Below are 22,725 nucleotides of genomic sequence, written 5' to 3'. Positions count from 1 at the left end.
AGAGAGAGAGAGAGAGAGAGAGAGAGAGAGAGAGAGAGAGAGAAAGACAGACACACACACCACATACACACACAGACAGAGACAGACACATACACACATACACAGACAGAGAGATAGACACACACACAAACATACACATCACACACACACACACACACACACACACACACACACACACACACACACACACAGAGGTTTAGAATAGCCCAAAGTGAGGTCCTGAGCTGTGATTTCTTGTCCAGGTCTTAGGAACCAAACTCTTCCTTGAGAAGCCAGAGAACTTGAGGCTTGATGGCCTTCTGATGCTGGTGGCATAGAGGCGTCTTAGAACACATATAGCAGAGACTATAGACATTCAGCACCAAGAGATTAGATAATAATTTGAAGGTGAAGTAGGATTAATGTTTAGAGTACTCAGCATTATGGAGGAGACGATTGCTGAGGATGAGAAAAAGCTTGTAGCACAGTGCAGTGTTGCTTAAGCAATCCCCCCAGGGGCACACTTTGGCCCCTATCCAAGGGACATGGTTAAGTGGTTAAGTAAATGTCTTTGGCCCTTAAAGTGGACAGGTTAGGTTGCATTTCCTTCTAGGACCTTCCTCCCCTGAAAGTTGAGGAAAAGACCATAATCCCCTTTGAAAGGGACCCATCCCAAGGCCCCTGCAGATGTCTCAGGTTTGCTTTAATCTATTTGTATAAGAGGGTGGAAGGTGCGGACAGATATCAGTTTGGGATAGATGAGGACAACAGTGTTTTCATAGTGGAAACCCACTTCCACCCATGTTTGAAGTCACCAGTTTGGTATGACACCTTTTCCTTCCTTTCAAGCCCCTTTACATATCATAGCCCTTTTGATGTTGAAATCTTTATCCCTCCTACTGAGACTATTCATTTCCACTGGAGATAAAAGCTTAGAGGAAGCCTAGGGACTTAATCCCAAACCTACAGTTGGATCAAGATGCAGTCTGACCCAGCTCTTTTGGCCTCCTTTCTACTGCTGCTGCCCCTGGTGCTTCCAGGACAGCCTCAGGTACAGACAGAGGGTAAAGGTATCATGTAGGAGTGAGGTGGTTCTATGTTTTGGGGTGACAGCCTTTTTCATTCTCATTTTTGTTCAAGAATTCCTACATCCTTGGCAAAAAAAGTGAAGGTAGAGAGATCTGGAGGAGGACAGTTGAAGGGTGAGGCAGCATTTTGATCTAATTTCCCTTTGGGTTGTATGGGCATAGGATGAGTGGATATAGAGATAGTGATAAAGACAGATGATAGATAGATAGATAGATAGATAGATAGATAGATAGATAGATAGATGGATAATTAGAACTTTCTGTGCTGTACAACCTAATCTTATAAGTCTTTGTTTTCCACCAATTTAGTGCATACTCTTTCTGTAATAAGGAAGCTGGTGATAAGGGTGGTCAGCCCAGGTTATTATAGATTGAGTAACTCTATTTTAGTTTCTGACTGAATCTAAAACCTAATGAGAGTGAGTTTTAGGCTAGAGATATATCCAGAGTAAACTATAAGTATCAGAGCTCAAAAAGATATGGGAGAGGGACAAGTATAGAGGTCACATGTTTAGATGATTCTGTAAAGAAACCCCAGCTAGACTAGATTCCTTTCATCTTAGACCCTTGTGTTTTTTTTTTTAAACTATGCTTGCATCATCACTCACGTCATGATACATTCTTGTGAGTATTAGATCTGAATCCAGACATGGATGCCTCCTGCTGCTTCCCTTGATGATTAGGAATTCTCTCTGCCTGTTTTCTTCAGTAGAGGCTGAGGTTGTGGGGATCTACCAAGTTCTAAGAGTGGGGACTTTGTAGAGAACCAAAGTTCCTTAAGCCTGCGTCAGCACTTTTCTGAATGCCAGAAAGCATTACCTTCTCCCACAGATGATGGGAATATTGGCAATTGGCTATGTGGAGTGTAGCCGAATATGTTCAGTACATATGCATGATGAGGAAGGTCAAATAATGAAAGCTATAAGGTGACTGAAACTTCAATTCTGGCACATTAAAAATAACCCAAACTCCCAACAGAGGGACCCCTATACAGTCAGTATGATCTCCATGTGCAAAGTGAACTAACTGTTCTCCAACACTCCAGATCAAGGCTAGCCTCTTTTCCTGTTTCACTTTTGCATATGGTGGTCCAGTTGCTTCATTGTTCTCAGTGTGTCTATGGCTCTGCTTTTGCAGCTGGTGAGAAATGTATTAAACTCTATGGATGAGAATGGCACTTTCCAGTGTGTGGTCCATCTACCCAACAACTCTATCTTCCTGCAGCAGATGGAGCAGCTACAGAGTACATTACAGGAGCTCATTGGCAAATATGAACAAGAGCTGTCCAGGGTGAGTGCTGGAGCTTTGTTCTGAGTTGGGGTAGTAAGTTTGTAAGCACATCCTTTATTGCTTTCAGCTTATGTATGAGTCCATGGCAACAATTCTTTGTCTCTGAGATCAATCCTTCGAATCAAAGGGAAATCCCATACTATTCTTATGGTCTCCAACAATAGTAACAATAAGACAAAGCTTATAGATGATTACAAGTGCCTTTTTTGTTAATAGATAAATTACTGGATATAGATTCACTGAAAAACAAGAAATGGGAACCATAGACACACATACAGTTTAATCAAAGTCTTAAAATTAGGATGACCGGGGCTGGTGAGATGGCTCAGAGGGTAAGAGCACCCGACTGCTCTTCCAAAGGTCCAGAGTTCAAATCCCAGCAACCACATGGTGGCTAACAACCATCCGTAACGAGATCTGGCACCCTCTTCTGGAGTGTCTGAAGACAGCTACAGTGTATTTACATATAATCAATAAATAAATCTTAAAAAAAAATTAGGATGACCAATGTAAAGGAGCAGAGAACAGGTTTGTGTCAACGGACTGAAACAACGTTGTGTTCATGGACTTGTGGGATGATCTGGAAAGTTCAGCACTGATCCCAATAAAGGCAAATGAGCAGAGATATTATATCTGCAGTCCACTGTGGCCAGTGCTTTAGTGAACTGCACTTGTTGTGCTCCCAAGTAAGTTTAATGATATATGGTCAAATTAGAAGGTGGTATTTTTATATTTTTATTCATCTAAGTAGTCTTGAGGGGTGGCTCTAAAAGGTTCTATGAATGGTATAGGTGGAACTTTTTTGGCATCAGAAAAACAAGGACCTGAATATCCTCAGATAAGAAATGGCAATAATAGTACTGTTAAATAAGGTGATAGACATAGATGCTTTGTAAGTTCATACTCTCTGGATGTGAATGGATAGGAAATGTCAGAATCCCTGACATTTAGAGGAACTACATACCCATTTCTCATGCCCAGGCCAAGGAGTACACACATGTCATTGAGGATCAAGACAGCCAGACTCTAGAACTGAGTCACATGCTGGAGTCCAGGAATCTGGGTGTCACTGTGTCCCAATATGACAATCCAGCTTTCAACCTGCTACGCCTGGAGCTAGAAGGAGCACAGGAGCTAGCAGCTCAGCTTAAAGCCAATGGAGGTGTCAGTGGAGCCACAGACCTCCTCCATCAACTTCAGAACCAGGTGTGTAGATACATTAAAGAGACCTCCCTTACACTCACAGCCCCCATCTTACCTGGTTAGGTATATTGAACACTTTTCAAAAACCTCTTTTTTTTCTGGAGAAGAGTCTAACCTTAGACAGATGGCAGTGTGAGCACACCCTGTGATCTGAGTTCCTGCAACCTCATTCTCTCAGGTGACCAATGCCAGTCTGACCCTGAAACTTCTGGTCGACTCTAACCGCCAAAGCTTCCATGCCCTCCGAGAGGAAGTGGACATTCTTGAGGGCCAACTAAGTGAGTGCGAGAGGGAAAAGGAACAGGAACAGTCCTCCAGACACCCTGGTCCACCCCTGGCTCCTGGTGAGTTTACAGACTCATTTCCCCAAGATTTTGTTTCTCAACAACTGGGACAAAACATGCTTGCTATAGTAAACCGAGGGACTAAGGGGAAGCCAGTAAAGATCTTGATAAGGAATAAATCTTCAATTTCCTGTTCATACCAAGATTAGTATCTTCTAATGGACATACTTACATATACAGCTATTCATATTCCTCATAGCCAGGTGCATGCACTCGTCTCTATTCATGCAAAATCAGTCTATTTATACGATTATGTATATACACTTGTATGAACATGCTCTAAAGCACACAGGTGCTTATTATGGTCCATACTCTGCTTTCTATGGGTTATGTACCTAGCTTATATCTTTCCCACTCTGCTCTGTAGGTTCCTGTGCTCATGGCGGCCTGCAGAAAGTGAGCAGACCCCTTGTGGTAAAGCTCAATTGGAGGGGTTTATCATCTAAGGCAGGTGCCTGGGGTCGTGACTCAGCACCCAGTCCAGCTTCTTCCCTTTACTGGGTGGCTCCTCTGCGTGCTGATGGCAGGTGAGTCCTAGATGACAAATTTTCTGTGCCTGGATCCATTCCAGATGAACTTTAACTTGGCTCCAACAGATTTTTTAGTAGCCTTAGTACAGATTCTTATCTTTGATTTATGTTTGCTGCTGGGCCAGCCAGTGTAGCCTAGGCCTGGCAGTCCAACCAATACTTCCTATGGGACTTATATGGCTCCTACTACTTTGAAGTTTTTAATTTTATCATGATCCAATGTCTTATCCCAACTCAAATACAAACTGTTCTATAACTTAGCTTTACAGTCCCAATCTTTTGCTTAGAACTTCAAATAATGATCCTGGTCAACCTTGAGACATACAGTGAAACTCTACTGTAGGAATCACCACAGTAGGTACTGACAAGTATTTGTTGCTTAAACAAATGGCTAGTTGAATCAATGAACAGATATGTGAACCCTTCAATGCATCATCTGGCTAGGAAGGTGGATGTAACTCAGTCTGTTTAAAGTCAATGCATGTGGAAGTGTGATGTAGATCTAGCTGAACAGCAGGTCATGGGAGAAAGAAACAAACGTTGAGTGGAACCTGCCTTTTAAGAGCCCCACTTGAAGCTTTTCTGAAAGAGATGAACAGTCATAATAATACTCCCCAACTCCAATTAGCCTTTGCAGCCTGGAAGATATACCATCAAGCCTATATCTTTACTCTAGTTACTCTCAAGGGGCTAATTGGTAGTTTAGGACTACTGCCCAATGTTAAGACATGAGAATGCTTATGACTTCAGAATGATGTTATTGGAACCTCCTTGAACCTAACTCTAGAACCATAGTCTATTTGCATCTCACCAGCAGTTGGCATGAAGTGCAGCCTTGGTAGAGGGGCTGGCCATAAAGAATGCACCAGGTACTATATGTTAATTGCTTTTTATAATAAATGCTGTACTAAATTTATTGTTTTCATTGTCTAGGTCAGGTCTCGCAGTCAGTGAAGTTAGACTTTTGCTATTCCTGTCAGGTTTCAGTTATAAACTCTGTGACTTCAAAGAAAGAATCTAAACTTTCTGAGACCTAGCCCTATAATCTTTGAGGGTAAAAATTTACTTTATATAATATTTTCATTATTATTTTATGATAATATGCAATTACGTGGCTAGCAGACACTGTAGCTCTTGCTTTTAAATGTCTATTTATTTTGGCATAGTGTGTAGTAAATGAACGATGGACTATAAATGCCATTTGGCTCCAAAGACCATGCTCTTAATTAGTATCTGAGGCTTCCCACTTTTATTTTTGTGCATGGGAGAATTTCATATATAAATACAATATATGTTCATCATGTCTATCCTTCCCTCCCTGACTCATCTCTAACTATTCCTGTGTACACCCCATATCTCCCTTTAAAATCTATGTCTTCTTATGTAATTACACACACACACACACACACACACACACACACACACACACACACACACTTTTATTGAGTCCCATTAGTGTTTCCCATATGTACACATCTTTAGGGCTGACCACTTGGACATGGGCAATCTGTTAGGGTGTTTGTGCTTGAAGAAAACAGATTCTCCTTCCTCCACAGCTAAGGACTGCTTATAGATCTCCACCTCGGGCAGTGACCTCACAAACCTTTCCCACATCTATGCTGTAATGTTTATTGGTCTACTGTAGGTGACCATATTGTTTTGAGTTCACTGATACAAAATTCCTGAAATATTGAGAAGACACAGCAGGTCTCCTGGTTCTTTGGTTATTATATTTAATCTTTCCATCTTCTCTTCTATGTTTCCTGGGGTTTGAGTATAGGAATCGTGTTATCCCCATTTGGCAATGGCCATTTTCATAGTGCTTTCCTACCCTGGTTACTGCTGTACTTAATGGTTCTAATGTTGGGGGGGCTTGGCCTAGGTACTTTGACTACTATAGGCTGCACAAATCCTATGGTGACCTGGTGCTGCTTAAGCACTATGAGCAGCGGAAGATGGGCTATGGTGATGGCAGTGGCAATACCGTGTACAAGAACTTCATGTACTTTAACTACTATGACACAAGAGAAATGGTCAAGGTGGACCTTTCCTCTAACAACCTAGTGCTGCGACGCCCATTGCCTGGTGCCACCTACAACAACCGTTTCCCATATGCTTTTGCGCCTTGGACTGACATAGATTTTGCTGGTGATGAGAAGGGACTGTGGGTGTTCTATGCCACAGAGGAGAGCAAAGGCAATCTGGTTGTAAGTCTTCTCAATGATAGCACCTTAGAAGTTGAGCAAACGTGGTATACCAGCCAGTATAAGCCTGCTCTTTCTGGGGCCTTCATGGCCTGTGGGGTGCTCTATGCTTTGCGTTCACTAAGCACTCGTCAAGAGGAAATATTTTATGCTTATGACACAACCACTGGGCAGGAACACCACCTCAGCATCCTGTTGGACAAGATGCTGGAAACTCTGCATGGCATCAATTACTGCCCTTGGGATCACAGGCTCTATGTTTATAATGATGGATTCTTAATAAATTATGACCTCACCTTCCTGACACTAAAGCAAAAGGTACCGAGCTCTCCCATGAAAAGGCCTTCTGGGGCTTTAGAGCCATCTAAACCTATCAAGTTCAACAAGCCATAGGACACTCCATGACTGACCTCTTTCTCCCTTCTAGAAGGACAACTTCCTTAACAGCTATCCACCCAAATGATTGAAGTACATTGATTAATTTAGTTTTGCATGTAATCAATATCTCAGTCAACACATTAAGGTGCTAATAATGGCCTGGAAGGAATTGATTAAGAAACAAAATACATTGTTAGTTAGGCAGGGTTTGGGAGATAGCTGAATGCTGAATCATGTGTTTAGCATGTACCAGGCCCTAGATTCAATGCTTAGCACAGTAGGTGGGAAGAAAACTCATTATTCAACTCTTAGCTAAAGACAAAGCAAAAACAAAACAAACTAAACTAAACAAAACTAAAAACAAAAACAAAAACAAAAACTCAAAAAACAAAGAACCCCCATGGGATATGGATGGGACTGTGGCTCAAGACATTCTCAATAAAGACTTCTTGGTGTGATTGCAGGAAGTCGCCTACTGTGTGTTTGTCTTTTTACCCACCTCTTCAACACACTGAGAACATGCAGTTTCAATGTGTCCCTTTTCTGGCTATGCAATTCTCCCCTTTCTCTAGATAGCAGTATAAACCCAGATCTCCAAGGCTAGAGGATGATTGCACTTTCTTTTTTTTTTTTTATTAGATATTTTCTTTATTTACATTTCAAATGCTATCCCGAAAGTTCCCTGTACCCTCCCCCCGCCCTGCTCCCCTACTCACCCACTCCCACTTCTTGGCCCTGGCATTTCCCTGTACTGGGGCATATAAAGTTTGCATGACCAAGGGACATCTTTTCCCAATGATGGCCAACTAGGCCATCTTCTGCTACATATGCAGCTAGAGACATGAGCTCTGGGGGGCACTGGTTAGTTCATATTGTTGTTCCACCTATCGGGTTGCAGACCCCTTCAACTCCTTGGGTTCTCTAGTTCCTCCATTGGGGGCCCTGTGTTCCATCCAATAGATGGCTGTGAGCAGCCACTTCTGTATTTGCCAGGCACTGGCATAACCTCACAAGAGACAGCTCTATCAGTGTCCTTTCAGCGAAATCTTGCTGGCATATGTAATAGTGTCTGAGTTTGGCGCTATTAAAAACAATGAATTTATGAAATCCTTGGGCAAATGGATGCATCTGGAGGATATCATCCTTAGTGAGGTAACCCAATCCCAAAAGAAGTCACTTGATATACCCTCACTGATGAGTGGATATTAGCCCAGAAACTTAGAATACTCAAGATACAATCCGCAAAACACAAGAAAATCAAGAAGAAGGAAGACCAATGTGTGGATACTTCATTCCTCCTTAGAATAGGGAACAAAATACCTATGGAAGGAGTTACAGAGACAAAGTTTGGAGCTAAGACGAAAGGATGGACCATCCAGAGAGTACCCTACCCGGGGATCCATCCCATAATCAGCCATAACTGCACTTTCTTTTTGTGAATATTCACAAATATGAATCTTAGAATATGTGGAATTTCCATATATGTATGTATATATACATACATATATACATACATATATATATATAATTCTACATTTAAGTATTCATGTAGATATATTAACATATCCACTAATAATTCATGAGCTTCCTAATAAGAAACAATCAAACAGTAGCTCCAAGAATCCCCCCAAGAATCTTGACTCTTCACTTGTGGGAGATGCATTGCTAACCTCTTTCACTGCCATCACTTGACCTGGAGGTACCTGCTCTCCTTGGTGTTTATACTTAAGCCTGGGCAATGACCTTGAAATCCTTCCTTCAAACAGTCTGTTATGCTGGCAGAGATAGAGCTCAAACAACATGTAAATGTGAATGAAAATGCTCTGTAAATAGCAGCTTACTCCCCTCTGCTTTGGGAGCTGTCTTTGTAAAAAGCCTTCATGGCCAGTCCCATGCCTACTTTGCAGAGAAGAAAATTTTCACTTACTACAAGGATACGTTCTCACTTAAGTCTACAGTTCCACAGTCTAGGCCTCAGAGGACAATGGGACTTCCATTTTCACTTTTGTTTCATTCCTTTTATTCAAACATATTATTTTATTTAATTAATTTAACTTTTGGGACAAGGCCTCACTATGTAAGTCCTAGCTGGCCACTCTATGTAAGTCCTGGAACTTACTCTATAGACCAGGCTCACTATAGACATTTTCCTGTCTCTGCTTCCAGAGTGCTGGGGTTAAAGGCATGTCCTATGACTCTGCTTTTCAATTTTGTTTCTAATGGTCACTTCGTCAACATCATTAGCAAAATGGATAAGTCTTTCCTGTAATGCAGACTCAATTCTTAATCTATAGAATGAGTTTTTTTGAATAGTTTCAATAGATCCAGCGCTTTATACAATAAGCCTGACCATTCCAAAGAGGGGCCTACACACAGCACTATAAAAAAACACACATTCTGGGCTGGAGAGATGGTTCAGCAGTTAAGAGCACTGACTGCTCTTCCAAAGGTCCTGAGTTCAAATCTCAGCAGCCTCATGGTGGCTCACAACCATCTGTAATTAGATCTGATACCCTCTTCTGGAGTGTCTGAAGACAGCTACTGTGTACTTAGATGTAATAATATATCTTGAGGCTGAGGAGCTAAAGGGATCTGCCACCCTATAGGTGGAACAACATTATGAACTAACCAGTACCCGGGAGCTCTTGACTCTAGCTGCATATGTATCAAAAGATGGCCTAGTCGGCCATCACTGGAAAGAGAGGCCCATTGGACATGCAAACTTTATATGCCCCAGTACAGGGGAACGCCAGGGCCAAAAAGTGGGAGTGGGTGGGAGGGTATGGGGGACTTTTGGGATAGCATTGGAAATGTAAATGAGGAAAATACCTAATAAAAATATAAAAAAATAAAAAGAAATAGAATAATAAAAAAATAAATCTTGAGGCTGGAGTAAGCAGATGTACTGAGTTCAATTCCCAGTAACCACATGATGGTTCACAACCATCTGCACAGCTACAGTGTACTCATATACATAAAACAATAAATCTTTATAAAAAACCCCACATATTCCATATATTATTGCTACTATTATTATTTACTGGGAACTTTTATCTTCATTTTAAAAAAATCTTCTCTATTTTGTTTTATTATGAAGAGAAACATCTACACTCTCCCAAATTTATTCATCCCCATTTCATCATGATGTATTGTGAGGCTTAAGTTGACATCACAATATTTCTTTTCTGATCAGATCATGCCCTTAGGGGTGGGACAGCTGTGAAGGGTCACCACTACTTAGTCCACTCTGTGCCAAGTATGAGTCAGTAGCCACGCCAGGCCTCAGCTGGGCCACATCTGGAGAATTGGGGTGAGGGATCAACATCGAATAATACTGGCTTTAGCCCATTCATCCCTTTTAGGGGCATCAAGAAAAATTAACCTATGACCTCAGAACACACCTGCAACGAAGGCCCGCAGGACCACTTGCCTGCCCTCACCTCTCTGCCCCTGCTACTGCCTGCTCCCCATCTGCCTACCCACAGGGTCTATGCCGCATATTATCTCTAGATCACCTAAGATGCCCCAGAGCAGGTTTCCTGCAGGTGTGCCTGCAGATGGGAAGATCTCTCCAGGTGTCATTCGAGTGATTGTGAAGACTCCAGGCAACCAGATCATCTTTACAGTAGCTGATGACACCTTAGTGAGGCAGTTCAAGGAGACGCTATCTGCTCACTTCAAATGCCAAATGGAACAACTGGTACTGGTCTTTATGGGCCGCCTTCTCAAAGACCATGACACATTGAGCCAGAGGGGCATTACAGATGGCCACATTATCCATGTGGTCATCAAGTCCAAGCATGGCCCCAGATCCCTGGCTCACTCTTTCCGGAACCTGGTAACCAACAATCCCTGCCATCAAGACAGAAACCCTAAAGGAAATAGTAGCATGGTGTACCAATCTGCAGGCATGAGTGAAACTAAAGTGGAATCATCTCTTCTCATGGAGCCGGAGGTACCCAAGGTGGGTAGTGAAGGCCCAGAAGTGGGTAGTCTAGAATATATTGCACAGGTGCTGGAGAATCTTTGTGTCCAGAGTCTGCTCTCTAATATGGACTTCATGCATCAGCTGCCTCCAGAACAACCATATATGGAAGAACTGATACAGCAGAACCCAGAAGTTTCCCATCTTCTTGACAATTCTGAGATCCTATGCCAGACTCTGGAGCTGGTCAGGCACCTTGCCATCATCCAAGAGATAATGCAGATCCAGCAGCCAGCACAGAACCCTGAGTATCCACCAAACTCACAGCCATACTTGGGCTTAGAAACAATTCCAAATGGGAACAATCACCTGGGCCAGAGCTATGTCAATAACAACGACCATATGCTAAATGGTGCACCTGATCTTTTGGAGGGCAACTGTTTTACAGCTCTTCTGAATGAACAAGTACTAGAACAAGTCCAGACTCCTTCTCTATCTCAACCATTACCCCAAGAACAATGGGACCAGCTCTCTTCTTCCCAAGTAATTTATGCAAATTCTTGTGGATTATCAACAATCACCCCAACAAATGCTATTCCAAATCACACCAACAATGTTTCCAGGGAAAATCCAGCCATAGTTGCCACCCAGGGCCAAACCAATGTCTGCACTGTTCAGCAGCCAGCTGAGATTCCAGTCTTACCAACCATACCAATCAACCAGGAGCCTCAAGTTGATAAGGATACTATCATCCCTCTAGGTATCTCTGACCAGTGGTTAGAGGAAGATCTCCAGCAGTCTGATGACCAGACCAGTTCTCAGATCACAGGAGGCATGATCCAGTTGCTTAGAAACCACCCACAAATGGCAGCTCAGATGCTGCTGCTCATGAATATGCCCCAACTGAATGAGCAGTGGTTGCAGGAAACTCCCACACCCTTGCAGTCATCACAGCTCCACGACTTGCTTTTAGCCCTAGCCAACCCCAAAACATCACAAGCATTATTACAAATTGAGCATGGTCTGCAGCTATTGGCTACAGAGGCTCCTGCCCTTTTGCCCTACATTGAACCTTACCTGTGGGGTCTAGGTTGGCTTATTCCTTCCATCTGTGGCTACCCTGATATAGTGCCCTGGACCTGGAATGTGCAAGACATGGCTGAGCCTCAGTGTCCTGAAAGCTGCCACAAATCTGAAACAGTTCTTCAGAGAGTACAGCCCCTGTCTGGAGACCCTTCCCATTCCCTACAAGCCCCGGAGGTTCGTTTCAGCAAAGAAATGGAATGTCTCCAGACCATGGGATTTGTGAATTATAATGCCAACCTGCAAGCGCTCATAGCTACTGATGGTGACACTAATGCTGCTATTTATAAGCTCAAGAGTTCTCAGGGATTCTAACTATTATGTCTTCCCATCTGCTTTCTACTGCATGTTGACCCATTTGACCACCTCACCTGCCTTTCTTACCTTTCCTGATGTTTCCAACTGGGAGAAGTCCTGGAACAGGAGAAACCAATCAATGCTCAACTGAATACTAGCTCACTGGTCATGGCTGGAAGATCTGTCAATAAAATGGCTACACCTACTTGTCTTCATTTGAGGCTTGCCTTCATTTTATTGTTTTTGTTTTTGAGACAGGGACTTTCTATGTAGACCAAGCTGGCATTCAACCTGTGTCAATCCCTCTGCCTCTGCTGCCCCAGTGCTGGGATTACTCATGAACATCAACATGTTTAGTTTGGCTTTTTTCCCTGCTCAGGAAATCAACAAAAGGTGCTTGGTGTCTTTGTTTTACCTACTAAACACAGATACACAGATATAAAATACATACATAATATGTTTCTTGATAAAAAAAATCACTGTTTGTTTATAAAATGATCAAGTGTCAGAGAACAAACACATGTAACCTAGGTTGTGTATACACAGGTAGATAGAAATATCTAGTGGTACAAGAATAGACTTATGAATCAGAGGGAAACATTACATAGGCCTAGATATTTACTCATGTTTCTCAAAATCAAATTTAACTTGAAAGAAGAGCAATGATAGATTTAGGTAAAAAATTAATATATAAATGAGATATTGGTATTTATAATTGGGGCCTCTTACGAATTATTAGTTACATGATTACAAGACTTAGATTGCGACTTGTCTTCTATTATCTATCAGACGTACAACTACAGTTGCCTTTGCTTCAGATTCCCATCATGCTGAGTCTAGCCTTCCATGGGACACTGCCTGCATGACATCATGCACTTCATCAAGTGCCACTTTTTCCTTTTGCCTTGTCTAAAGTATCCCTGCCTGACAGGGTACACAGCCATTATGGTACTGTTAAGAAATATACTCTTGTAATAATGTAATAAGTTGGCATGGTGGTTTCAGCCATTAACTAAATAGACAAAACAAAGATTCTTCCTTTTTCTTTTGTTTTTGGGACAGACTTTCTTGTATTCCAAAGGTGGCCTCAAAGTCACTATCATCAGCAAGTATAAGGGGGGCAGAAACACAAAGTTTTCATCACTTCTAGTAAGTCTCTTTCTAGATTCTCTGTCACCACTACAACCTATCAAAGACATATACAAGAAAGAAATTATAGGTATACTGTATTTATCTCAGTTTATATAAACAGCCCAAGATTGATATGTAGATAGGCTGATGATAGGCAGATATAGACAGATAACAGCTATCTAGATAAAAAGAAATGAGACTTTCTGTGTAGTTCAGGCTAGCCTAGAATTTATCCTCTGACGTCTGCCTTCCCAAGTGCTAGAATAATTATATACCAAGCATGCCTGATGTGCTATCATTTTCCTGTCTCATTCCACAGTGTTCTGAACATACCCCACCTAACTCTGTTTACAATCATTGTCTTCAAAATCATGTCACTATTTTTCACAAACATCTAAATCTCACAGTAAGAACACATGACATAGACCATAATAAAACCCTCATACATAAAACCTTTTATCAAAGATTCCCTTAGCTGTTTTCTGTAATGGAAGTTGTCCACTGAAGTCCTGCTTCTTCACCTCAGTAGGTACCAGTTTCTTTTTCTTTTTTTTTTAAATCATTTTATTTGTTTACATATTAAATGATATCCCCATTCCCAGTTACTCTTCCACAAATCCTTATCCAAGCCCCCATCTCTGCCCTTCCTTTGCCTCTATGAGGGTGCTCCTCCTCTCACTCACCTACATACTCCTGCCTCACTGCTTTAGTATCCCCCTATCCTGGGGCATCGAGTCTCCACAGGAACAAGGGCTTCCCCTCCTATTGATGTAAGATAAGGCCATCCTCTGCTACCTGCTTATCTGGAGCCATGGCTCCCTCCATGCATACTCTTTGGTTGGTGGCTTAGTCCCTGGGAGCTCTGGGTGATCAAGTTAGCTGATATTGTTCTTTCCGTGGGGTTGCAGTCCCCTTCAGCTCCTTTAGTCCTTCCCCTAGTCCTTCCATTGTTGTCCCTGGGCTCAGATGGTTGACTGTGAGTATCTACATTTGTTTTTGTTTTCATAAAAAACAACAAATTCAGTCTTTATTTATTATCACTTTGAGTACCGCATACAGATGTATGGAGGTCAACTGTTGGTACCCGGGTTCTCTTAGTGTTCTGTTTTCCCACACAGGGTTTCTATGTGTAGACCAGGCTGGCCTGGAACCCACAGAGATCCGCCTGCCTCTGCCTCTGCCTCCAGAGTGCTGGGGCTTGTACAACCACATCTGGCTGGGGGAGCCATGTTCTTGTTACTTTTCTCAGCCACATGCCTCACCTGTTACTCACTTGTCACAAACTCTGAAACAGTCTCAGAGACCACACACCCCTCAAGCATACAAAGCTAGTTATGGTGGGTTTGTAGTCAGAAGAACTGAACCAGCCAACACTGGCAGTACTAAAAACTTAGCTGGGCCTGATGGCTCACACCTGTAATCCCAGCACTCACGACACTAAGGATCAATGGTCCCGAGTCTCTTCAGCATTTAAATAGTCACATCAGGAGGAACTAGGGAGAAATAATGTTCTTTTCCTACCAAACCACCAAACTACCTAGTGTAAATAAGAGGGGAAAAAGAAGCTGGGATGTGGGAGACAGACAGCAGCAACGCTCTACACAAGCTAGAGGCTCCTAGGAACTAGACTAGAGCAGTGCCCACTCCTGCATCCGTCCATAACCTACCAGTCATAGGCTATGCTCAGGAATTTTTTTTTAAACAGGCTCTCAATGTACCCTGGTTGGCCTGGAACTTGCTATGTAGACCAGCCTGGCCTCAACTCACTCAGATGTGCCAGCTTCAGTCTCCAGACTGCAAGCATTAAAGGTGTGCCCAAATGAAACCCATCTAGTTGGTGCTCAGAAAATTAGCTCCATTCCCTGCATCAGATCATCTGGACCCAATATACAAGTCCAGGAGCTGGAGAGACTGCTCAGCAGCATGTCTGAGTTCTGTCTCTAGCACCTAGTACTAGCACCCCACAGCCCAGATGTACCTGATGCCTCAGGCCTCCAAAAGAACCTGTACACACGCACATACTCACAATTAGGAAATAATAAAAATAAACGTAAGACACAAACAGAACTCAAAAGTACTTGTTTAACTCTAAAGGCTGTGCCTCAATGCCTCCCTGTTTACCAGACACTAAAATATCAGCCCCATTCTTGTCAATTTTTTTTAAGACCAATAGTGAAAACACTTCACCTCTGGTTCTCATCACAGATAAGCATCTTTGAAGTGGGGTGGGGGGAGCACTAGGCAGGAGTAGGATAAAAATCTAAGCTTACAACCTCTTTTCAGACATTGCTCGAGGCATCGGGTGGACATGGAAATAATGGGAGTTTGTTCAAGGGATGCCAAGAGAAACAAGATTCCACACGTCAGGGCACTGAACGCTCATCACGGGGCAAAGGGCATGCACCCCCTTGCTTTTTGCTCAAATCCCGATTAGTTGCTTCACCTGAGAGCCTTTCAAAGGCCGTCTAATGGTCTCCAAATTCCCGAGTGAACTTAACAACCCCTACTTGGAGACCAAGAGAAAGTATTCTTGCCTATCAAAAACAGCAAGTGTTGCTCTAAGAACCAAGACACACGTAGGTGCCTGGAGACAGCTCCACTTCAGCCTTTACAACCCAACTACAAGCCAGAACCCTTGGCCCCCAACCTCTCAGTTTTCCGTCAACTAAGCCCATCCAATCAGTAAGCTCGTCAAAGTTCCCAAGGTCAAGCCTCTGCCCAGCATGCCAGTGTCTTCACAAAGTTCCTGTCTCCAAGATCAGCTCCTTCCCTCCACTTTCTGAAGACTTTTCCCAGTCCTTGTCGCAGGCCTGGCGCTCTGGCGCCTCCATTAGATGGTCACTTCTCCCTGGCACAACTCTTCCTTTCTCACCATGCTCAGTAGATTATCATTTGTGTTCCCTCCGCCGCAAAAGTCGTTTTCTCCCTTATCTCTCCTCAAAGAGACACACGATCTATTTATTCTCAGCTCCGAGACCTCTCCCGCGCCCAGAGTTCGACCTCAGCACCTAACACACTCCCTCGAGTTTCCACACCGTTCTGTCATCCTCAGCTCCTACACTTCACACCAGTTGGTCATGTCCAGGAAGAAGGCGCCGCAGCCGGCCGGGTTGAGCTGGAAGCCGAGTAGCCGCTTGAACTCGGAGATGAGCATGTCCTTGTCTGTGGTAGCCCAGGCAGCTGAACTTCTGCATGAGCTCCGGATCCAAGTCCACGTCCATGCCCTCCATGGCGGGGGGGACCCGGACGCACAGCTTCCACCGCCCCGACCTGCTTCTCCATGGGAGGCCGCCGCAGCCCGCTGCTCCGAGCTGTAGTGTCAGCAATAGTGTCTGGGTTTGGTGTTTGCAGATGGGATGGATCCCTAGGTGGGACAGTCTCTGAATGGCCTTTCCTTCAGTCTTTGTTCTATTTTTTTGTCTCTGTCTTTCATTTGGACAGGAACATTTCTGGGTAAAAAGTTCTGAGATACTGATCTCTCAACTGGGAGCCTTGCCTGTCTACTGGGAGTAGTTCCTACAGGTTGTATCTCCCCTTTTTTGGATATTTCAGCTAAAGTCATCACTGTTGAGTCCTGGGAACCTCTCCCTTCCCTGGCATCTGGGAACTTTTAGTGACTACCTCCAGCTCCCTATCCCCCCACCTCCCCACTGTTAGATGTTTCTATTCTATTTCCTGACACTCTGCACTTGTTTTGTTCCCTGTTCTATGTAGGATTTAAGCACACACACTTTGATCTTCCTTCTTCTTAAATTTCATATGGTTTGTGGGTTGTATTGCAGATATTCTGAGCCTTTGGGCTAATATCCACTTATCAGTGAATACATACTATGTGATTTTTGTGTCTGGGTTACCTCACTCAGAATAATATTTTCTAGTTTCATCCATTTGCCTGTGAATTTCATGAAGTCATTGTTTTTAAAAGCTGGGTAGGACTCTATTGTGTAAATGCTCCACATTTTCTGTATCCATTCTTCTACTGAGGGATATCTGGGTTGTTTCTAGTTTCTGGCTATTATTTATAAGGCTACTATGAACATAGTGGAACATGTGTCCTTGTTATATGTTGGAGCATCAAGAATATGCAAATCAAAATGACCCTGAGATTCCACCTCATACCAATCAGAATGGCTAAGATCAAAAATGCAGAAGACAGCAGATACTGGCAAGGATGTGGAGAAAGAGGAACACTCCTCTATAGCTGGTGGAGCTGCAAGCTGGTAAACCATTTTGGCAAAAGAAAATTGGAAATAGTTCTACCTGAAGACCCAGCTATACCACTCCTGGGCATATACCCAAAATATGCTACAACATCTTTAATAATCTTTAATTCATTTAATTAATTTAATTTAATAAAAACTTTCATTATTGATGTTCTCAAAAGAGGCTGTCAACCACCTTCTGGATGCTTCTTGATCCAAATTATCTAGTTTCAAGATGACTCTAGGATCCATCAACGAAACAGTTCTCTAGTATATTCATCATAGCTATACCCAGCTCTGCCTAATTGGTGTAGGCAAGAAAACCACACAACTGTGTTTGCTGATCTTATTTAAATTACCAAAGCCTCAGTTAATCTATTCTGTCATCCTAACTACATATTTATGGGCAACGATTCTCACAGAATCCACATCACAATCACCCAGAGCCAGTGTTTTAAACACAGCTTTTAAACTAATTTCAAGAGTTTTAAATCAGTACATATAGAGTGGGGCTCAGACTTCTAAAAATTTACCAGATGATACGGATGTTATTGCTCTGGTCAGATCAATGGATCTGATAATTTCTTATCCTTTGTGATGAATATATAATATCTTCCCTGATTTTCTCAAACTTTCAACATATATCTTTTTTTTCCATCTGAATGTCAAAGGATATTTCACCTAACTTAACCAAAACACAGAAGTGACCCAAAGAGACATGAGCATTTGCTGCCAAATAACAACCAACTTAACTCCTTACTTTACACATTCAGCCATCTATTCTCATATAAAGAATAAGCATTCCATGTTCACAAGTCAAACCACCCACTTGGGCCCCTGCTCACTCTGTATACTCAGGATTCAGGCTTGTGATTGCTTCTTCCACTCTGGCAGCAGTTTCTTCTTCCTCACTGGAAATGTTTTCATCAAAATAAAACTATCACATGTTAGCCTTCAGAAAACAAAGCATACACTAAGCCTTTTAGCACCACAACCCCCTTCTCTCGTTCGCTCTACTCTTATTTGATCTACTTGCTTTTTTGACTCGTTTGATCTTAAGCATCCTCCACACAGAATTTCTGTTCCCCACTACTGTACCTCAGCTGGTCTTCTGCTTGCTTTTATTCAAATTCAGCAGGCAGCTTGAGTTCTTAGCCACAAATAGATTCATTACATAAAGCCTCCCAAGGCTCAGGGGACATCATGGAAGTGCAGTGAGGAGGATGGAAGAGTCAGAGTGCTGAGAAATGATGCCTTCTGGATATGACGTGGACTTGCATGCATGAACTCATTGCAGCTACGGGTACCCGCACAAGAGCTGCGCAAGATCAAGCCGACAGGATCAGTCAGTCTACCAGCAGGCTGCATTAACTGGACTTGGGTTACAAGAAACAAAAAACCAAACAACAGAGCAAGAGGGTGGAGAGTGGGATGTGTTGAGAGTTGTCCAAGGGGAATGGGAAGGGGAATTATGGGTAGATATGATCAATGTATAACATGCATGAAATTGTCAAATAGGTTAAAAATTCTGTAGTCAGTCGGCCCTTTGAACCTATTGGTCTAATTTTCGACAGTTGGTTACTCTTTCACTTGTGCAATATCATGTGATCTTTCATTCACCTTCTGCCTTGTTTGTTCACCCATCCCCCTTCTCTGAATTATAATATTCCAGATTTTTAAATGTTGTACCAAAGGCAGTATTTTTATATCTATCCATTTTTATATAATAACTAGACAATTTTGTGTACCACCAGGACCTTTAGTAAATTTTCATCTATTATATATATATAAAAAATATATATGTATGTATATATATATGTATATATATTAGCTAATCTTAACCAGTCAAATCAAATACTCTTAACACTGATATATGCTAGACTTGCAATATTTAACTATTTTGCCTCGCTTCTATTTGTTAGATAAAAATAAATATCTTAAACACCTGTAACTATACCCATCTAAATTGCATATAACTTCCCTCATGTAATTTCTTTATATGACCATTCCTCTACACAAAAAAATTATAGAATTAATAATAGAAGTTAAGTGGGGAATTTGGGATTACCAGGAACTCTGATCACCTCGGAGCCTCTAGTATCCATGGTGTGAGGCTGTGATGTCAGTGCTGAGGTCACAGAGGTGACCTGATAGAATGAGTTCCAGCCCAGAAGGCCTGCAGGGTGGCTGTACAGCAAGATGAGGGCAGTTTGGAGCCCTGCCTAAGAGGAAGGACGGGGCCACAGCAGATTGGTGTGTATCCCCCTGATTGGGCCCTTTCACTGCCCTCCCCTATTCCTGTATTCATCATCTGAGGACCATTCCCCTGGGCCCTGAGTGTTTTTCTCCCTGACCAACACACCTTAAGTCCATAATTTCCTCAAAGCAACCCTCTACAAGTGACCAAGTGGTCCTCTCCATGTGGACACTACACCTTCTCCTGCCCCTTAGATCCAAGGCCCTCCTTATACTTCTTCCTTACTTTCATCATTGTTTGAAAGGATGATCTTCGTCTCCCACCCCCATCCCCTCAGCTGTGTCCCCACAGACCTGGGTCTCCTGCTGCCCATCATGGCCAAAAGTGGAGAGGCTCTACCACAGGGCAGCCTAGCGCCAGCCCAGGATTCCCAGCTCATCCGGGTGACAGTGAAGACACCCAAGGACAAGGAGGATTTCTCAGTTGTAGACACATGCACCATCCGGCAGCTAAAGGAAAAAATATCACACCGCTTTAAGGCACATCCAAATCAGCTGGTCCTGATCTTTGCTGGAAAAATCCTCAAGGACCCTGACTCATTGGCACAGTGTGGAGTGCGGGATGGCCTCACAGTCCACCTGGTCATCAAGATGCAGCGTCGGACCATAGGCACTGAGTGCCCAGCACCACCAGTCTCTACTCCAGGCCCAAATCCTGGAGAAATTCCTCAGTCAAGTTCTGTTTATTCTGTGGATGGGTCTCCTTCTTTCAGCTTAGGGGTCCTCACAGGCCTCAGTGGGTTAGGTCTGACCTCAGGTAGCTTCTCTGACCAGCCAGGCTCACTAATGTGGCAGCACATCTCAGTGCCTGAACTTGTGGCTCAGCTCGTTGATGACCCCTTCATCCAGGGTCTGCTGTCCAACACGGGCCTAGTGCGCCAGTTGGTTCTTGACAATCCTCACATGCAGCAACTGATCCAGCAGAACCCTGAGATTGGTCATATTCTTAACAACCCTGAGATCATGCGGCAGACAATGGAGTTTCTACGTAACCCTTCCATGATGCAGGAGATGATGCGTAGCCAGGATCGTGCACTCAGTAATCTGGAGAGCATCCCTGGTGGTTACAATGTGCTCCGTACTATGTACACAGATATTATGGATCCCATGCTTAATGCAGTACAGGAACAATTTGGTGGCAATCCTTTTGTCACTGCTACTACTGCTAGTACCACCACCACCAGCAGCCAACCATCAAGGACAGAGAATTGTGACCCTCTGCCCAACCCCTGGACTTCCACATATGGGGTCTCAGGTGGAAGACAAGGAAGAGGTAGCAGACAGTCTGGGGACCAGGATGCATCTGAGAATAGAAATAAGCTTCCAAGCTTTCTGGGTAACATAGGACTCTTTGATTATCTTCAACAGTTACATGAGACTTCTCAGTCCCTGGGATCTTATCTTCAGGGTACTGTGCCAACTTCAAATCCAAGCCAGGAATCACCACTTTCAGGAAACAGAGTTCCTCCAACTTTACCGTCATCTCCTAAACCTGGGTCAGGCCAATCTCTGCCCAAAGAGTCAGTAGCAATCAAGGGAAAGTCATCATGCCCAGCTTTCTTGAGACACTCAACTGAGAACAGTACCGGACAAGGTGGAAGCCTACATGATGCAGGGAAGGGCTCTACCGGCCCAAGTACTAGCTTGCCCAATCTTACCTCTCAGATAGGAGATTCTGCCAACAGATCCTTGTTTGTTTCTACACCATCTTCCCTTATGTCAGCTACTCCTGGAGTCCCAGAATCTCCCTGGCTTCCTCCAACAGGTTACTTAAGATCTCTGAGATCAGCGGGCACAAATCAAGTCCCTCGAATCCAGAATGAGATACATCAACAGCTACCACTACTGTTGCACCTTCAGACAGCCATGGCAAATCCCCGTGTCATGCAAGCCTTGCTGCAGATTGAGCAGGGTCTGCAGATTCTGGCTACTGAAGCACCCCGCCTTCTGCTCTGGTTCATGCCCTGCCTAACAGGGTTGAGTGGAGTAACAGGAGGTACAGAAGCTAGAGAAGGTGTTGTTATGTCTGAGGATCCCCGACCAACCCCAGCTCCTCAGATTTCTCTAGCACAAGGTTCTTCAGAGCTAGGTTTCCACTCCTCCCACTTCCTCCAGGTGTTGCAAGCCTTAGCTAGTACCAATCCCCAGCAGCTACAACTGGAGGCTCACTTCCGGGTACAACTGGAGCAACTGCGGGCTATGGGCTTTCTGAATCTTGAAGCCAATCTCCAGGCCCTCATTGCTACAGGGGGTGATGTAGATGCTGCTGTGGAGAAACTGAGGAAGTCTTAGGAGCTCTAGTTATTTGGACCATATCTTTTCCTTTCTGCCTTTCCCCCATGTCTTATTACCCTAGTTCTCCTATTCTTGAATACAGCTGTACTATAAACCAAATTACTATGATGTTCTTTACTGTGGAGACAATGTTCTGGAGTCAATAAGGAAGATGAGAAGCCAGAAATAGGGTGGGGATGCTGTGTAATCCAACTGTGCTTGACACTTTTTTACCTGGGGCCCTTGAATGAGTTCTGTACCTATCTTGAGATGCAATTACATCCAGTCTTTAGTGCCGCCAATTGCCTGAGTCTGATTCTTGTGGGCTCCGAGAAAAGGGGGAGGACATGTGGAAAAATAGGTGGTAAAGACTGTTTCTCTGGAAGGTATAGGAAGCTAAATGGAAGCTAAAGGAGCCAAAGGCTTGGGGATGGGAGGAAATGTTGCTGCCATCCTTTGAAGCAGAAGGACCATGGATTTTTGGGGGGTCCTGGAAGTTTTACAGATTTTGGTGTACTATCGGAGCAGCTATCACAAACTC

At 43.4% G+C, this 22,725-nt stretch overlaps 3 protein-coding genes across 4 annotated transcripts; all 3 read left to right on the top strand.

Annotated features, from left to right (window-relative positions):
- Positions 1–938: 938 nt before the first annotated feature.
- Positions 939–7,329, top strand: LOC110299503 (olfactomedin-4-like). The gene is made up of 6 exons (XM_021169215.1): positions 939–1,030; positions 2,205–2,357; positions 3,339–3,563; positions 3,739–3,904; positions 4,272–4,431; positions 6,317–7,329. The coding sequence occupies exons 1-6, from the start codon at positions 959–961 to the stop codon at positions 7,029–7,031; spliced, it is 1,491 nt and encodes a 496-aa protein (XP_021024874.1). The 5' UTR covers positions 939–958; the 3' UTR covers positions 7,032–7,329.
- Positions 7,330–10,251: 2,922 nt separating this feature from the next.
- Positions 10,252–12,529, top strand: Ubqlnl (ubiquilin like). The gene has a single exon (XM_021167778.1). It carries the CDS (start codon positions 10,507–10,509, stop codon positions 12,337–12,339), a length of 1,833 nt encoding a protein of 610 aa, XP_021023437.1. The 5' UTR covers positions 10,252–10,506; the 3' UTR covers positions 12,340–12,529.
- A 7,280-nt stretch (positions 12,530–19,809) lies between these two features.
- Positions 19,810–22,482, top strand: LOC110299443 (ubiquilin-3). Of its 2 annotated transcripts, none has more exons than XM_021169134.1 (2): positions 19,810–19,907; positions 20,189–22,482. In XM_021169134.1, the coding sequence occupies exon 2, from the start codon at positions 20,226–20,228 to the stop codon at positions 22,200–22,202; it is 1,977 nt and encodes a 658-aa protein (XP_021024793.1). In that variant the 5' UTR covers positions 19,810–19,907; positions 20,189–20,225; the 3' UTR covers positions 22,203–22,482. The 2 variants fall into 2 exon arrangements, with proteins under 2 accessions (XP_021024793.1, XP_021024792.1); XM_021169133.1 differs by having other exon boundaries at positions 20,156–22,481.
- The last annotated feature ends 243 nt before the right edge of the window (positions 22,483–22,725 follow it).

The sequence above is a fragment of the Mus caroli genome, chromosome 7, assembly GCF_900094665.2.
Source record: "Mus caroli chromosome 7, CAROLI_EIJ_v1.1, whole genome shotgun sequence".
Classification (NCBI taxonomy): domain Eukaryota; kingdom Metazoa; phylum Chordata; class Mammalia; order Rodentia; family Muridae; genus Mus; species Mus caroli.
This window is presented reverse-complemented; position numbering and strand designations above follow the sequence as displayed.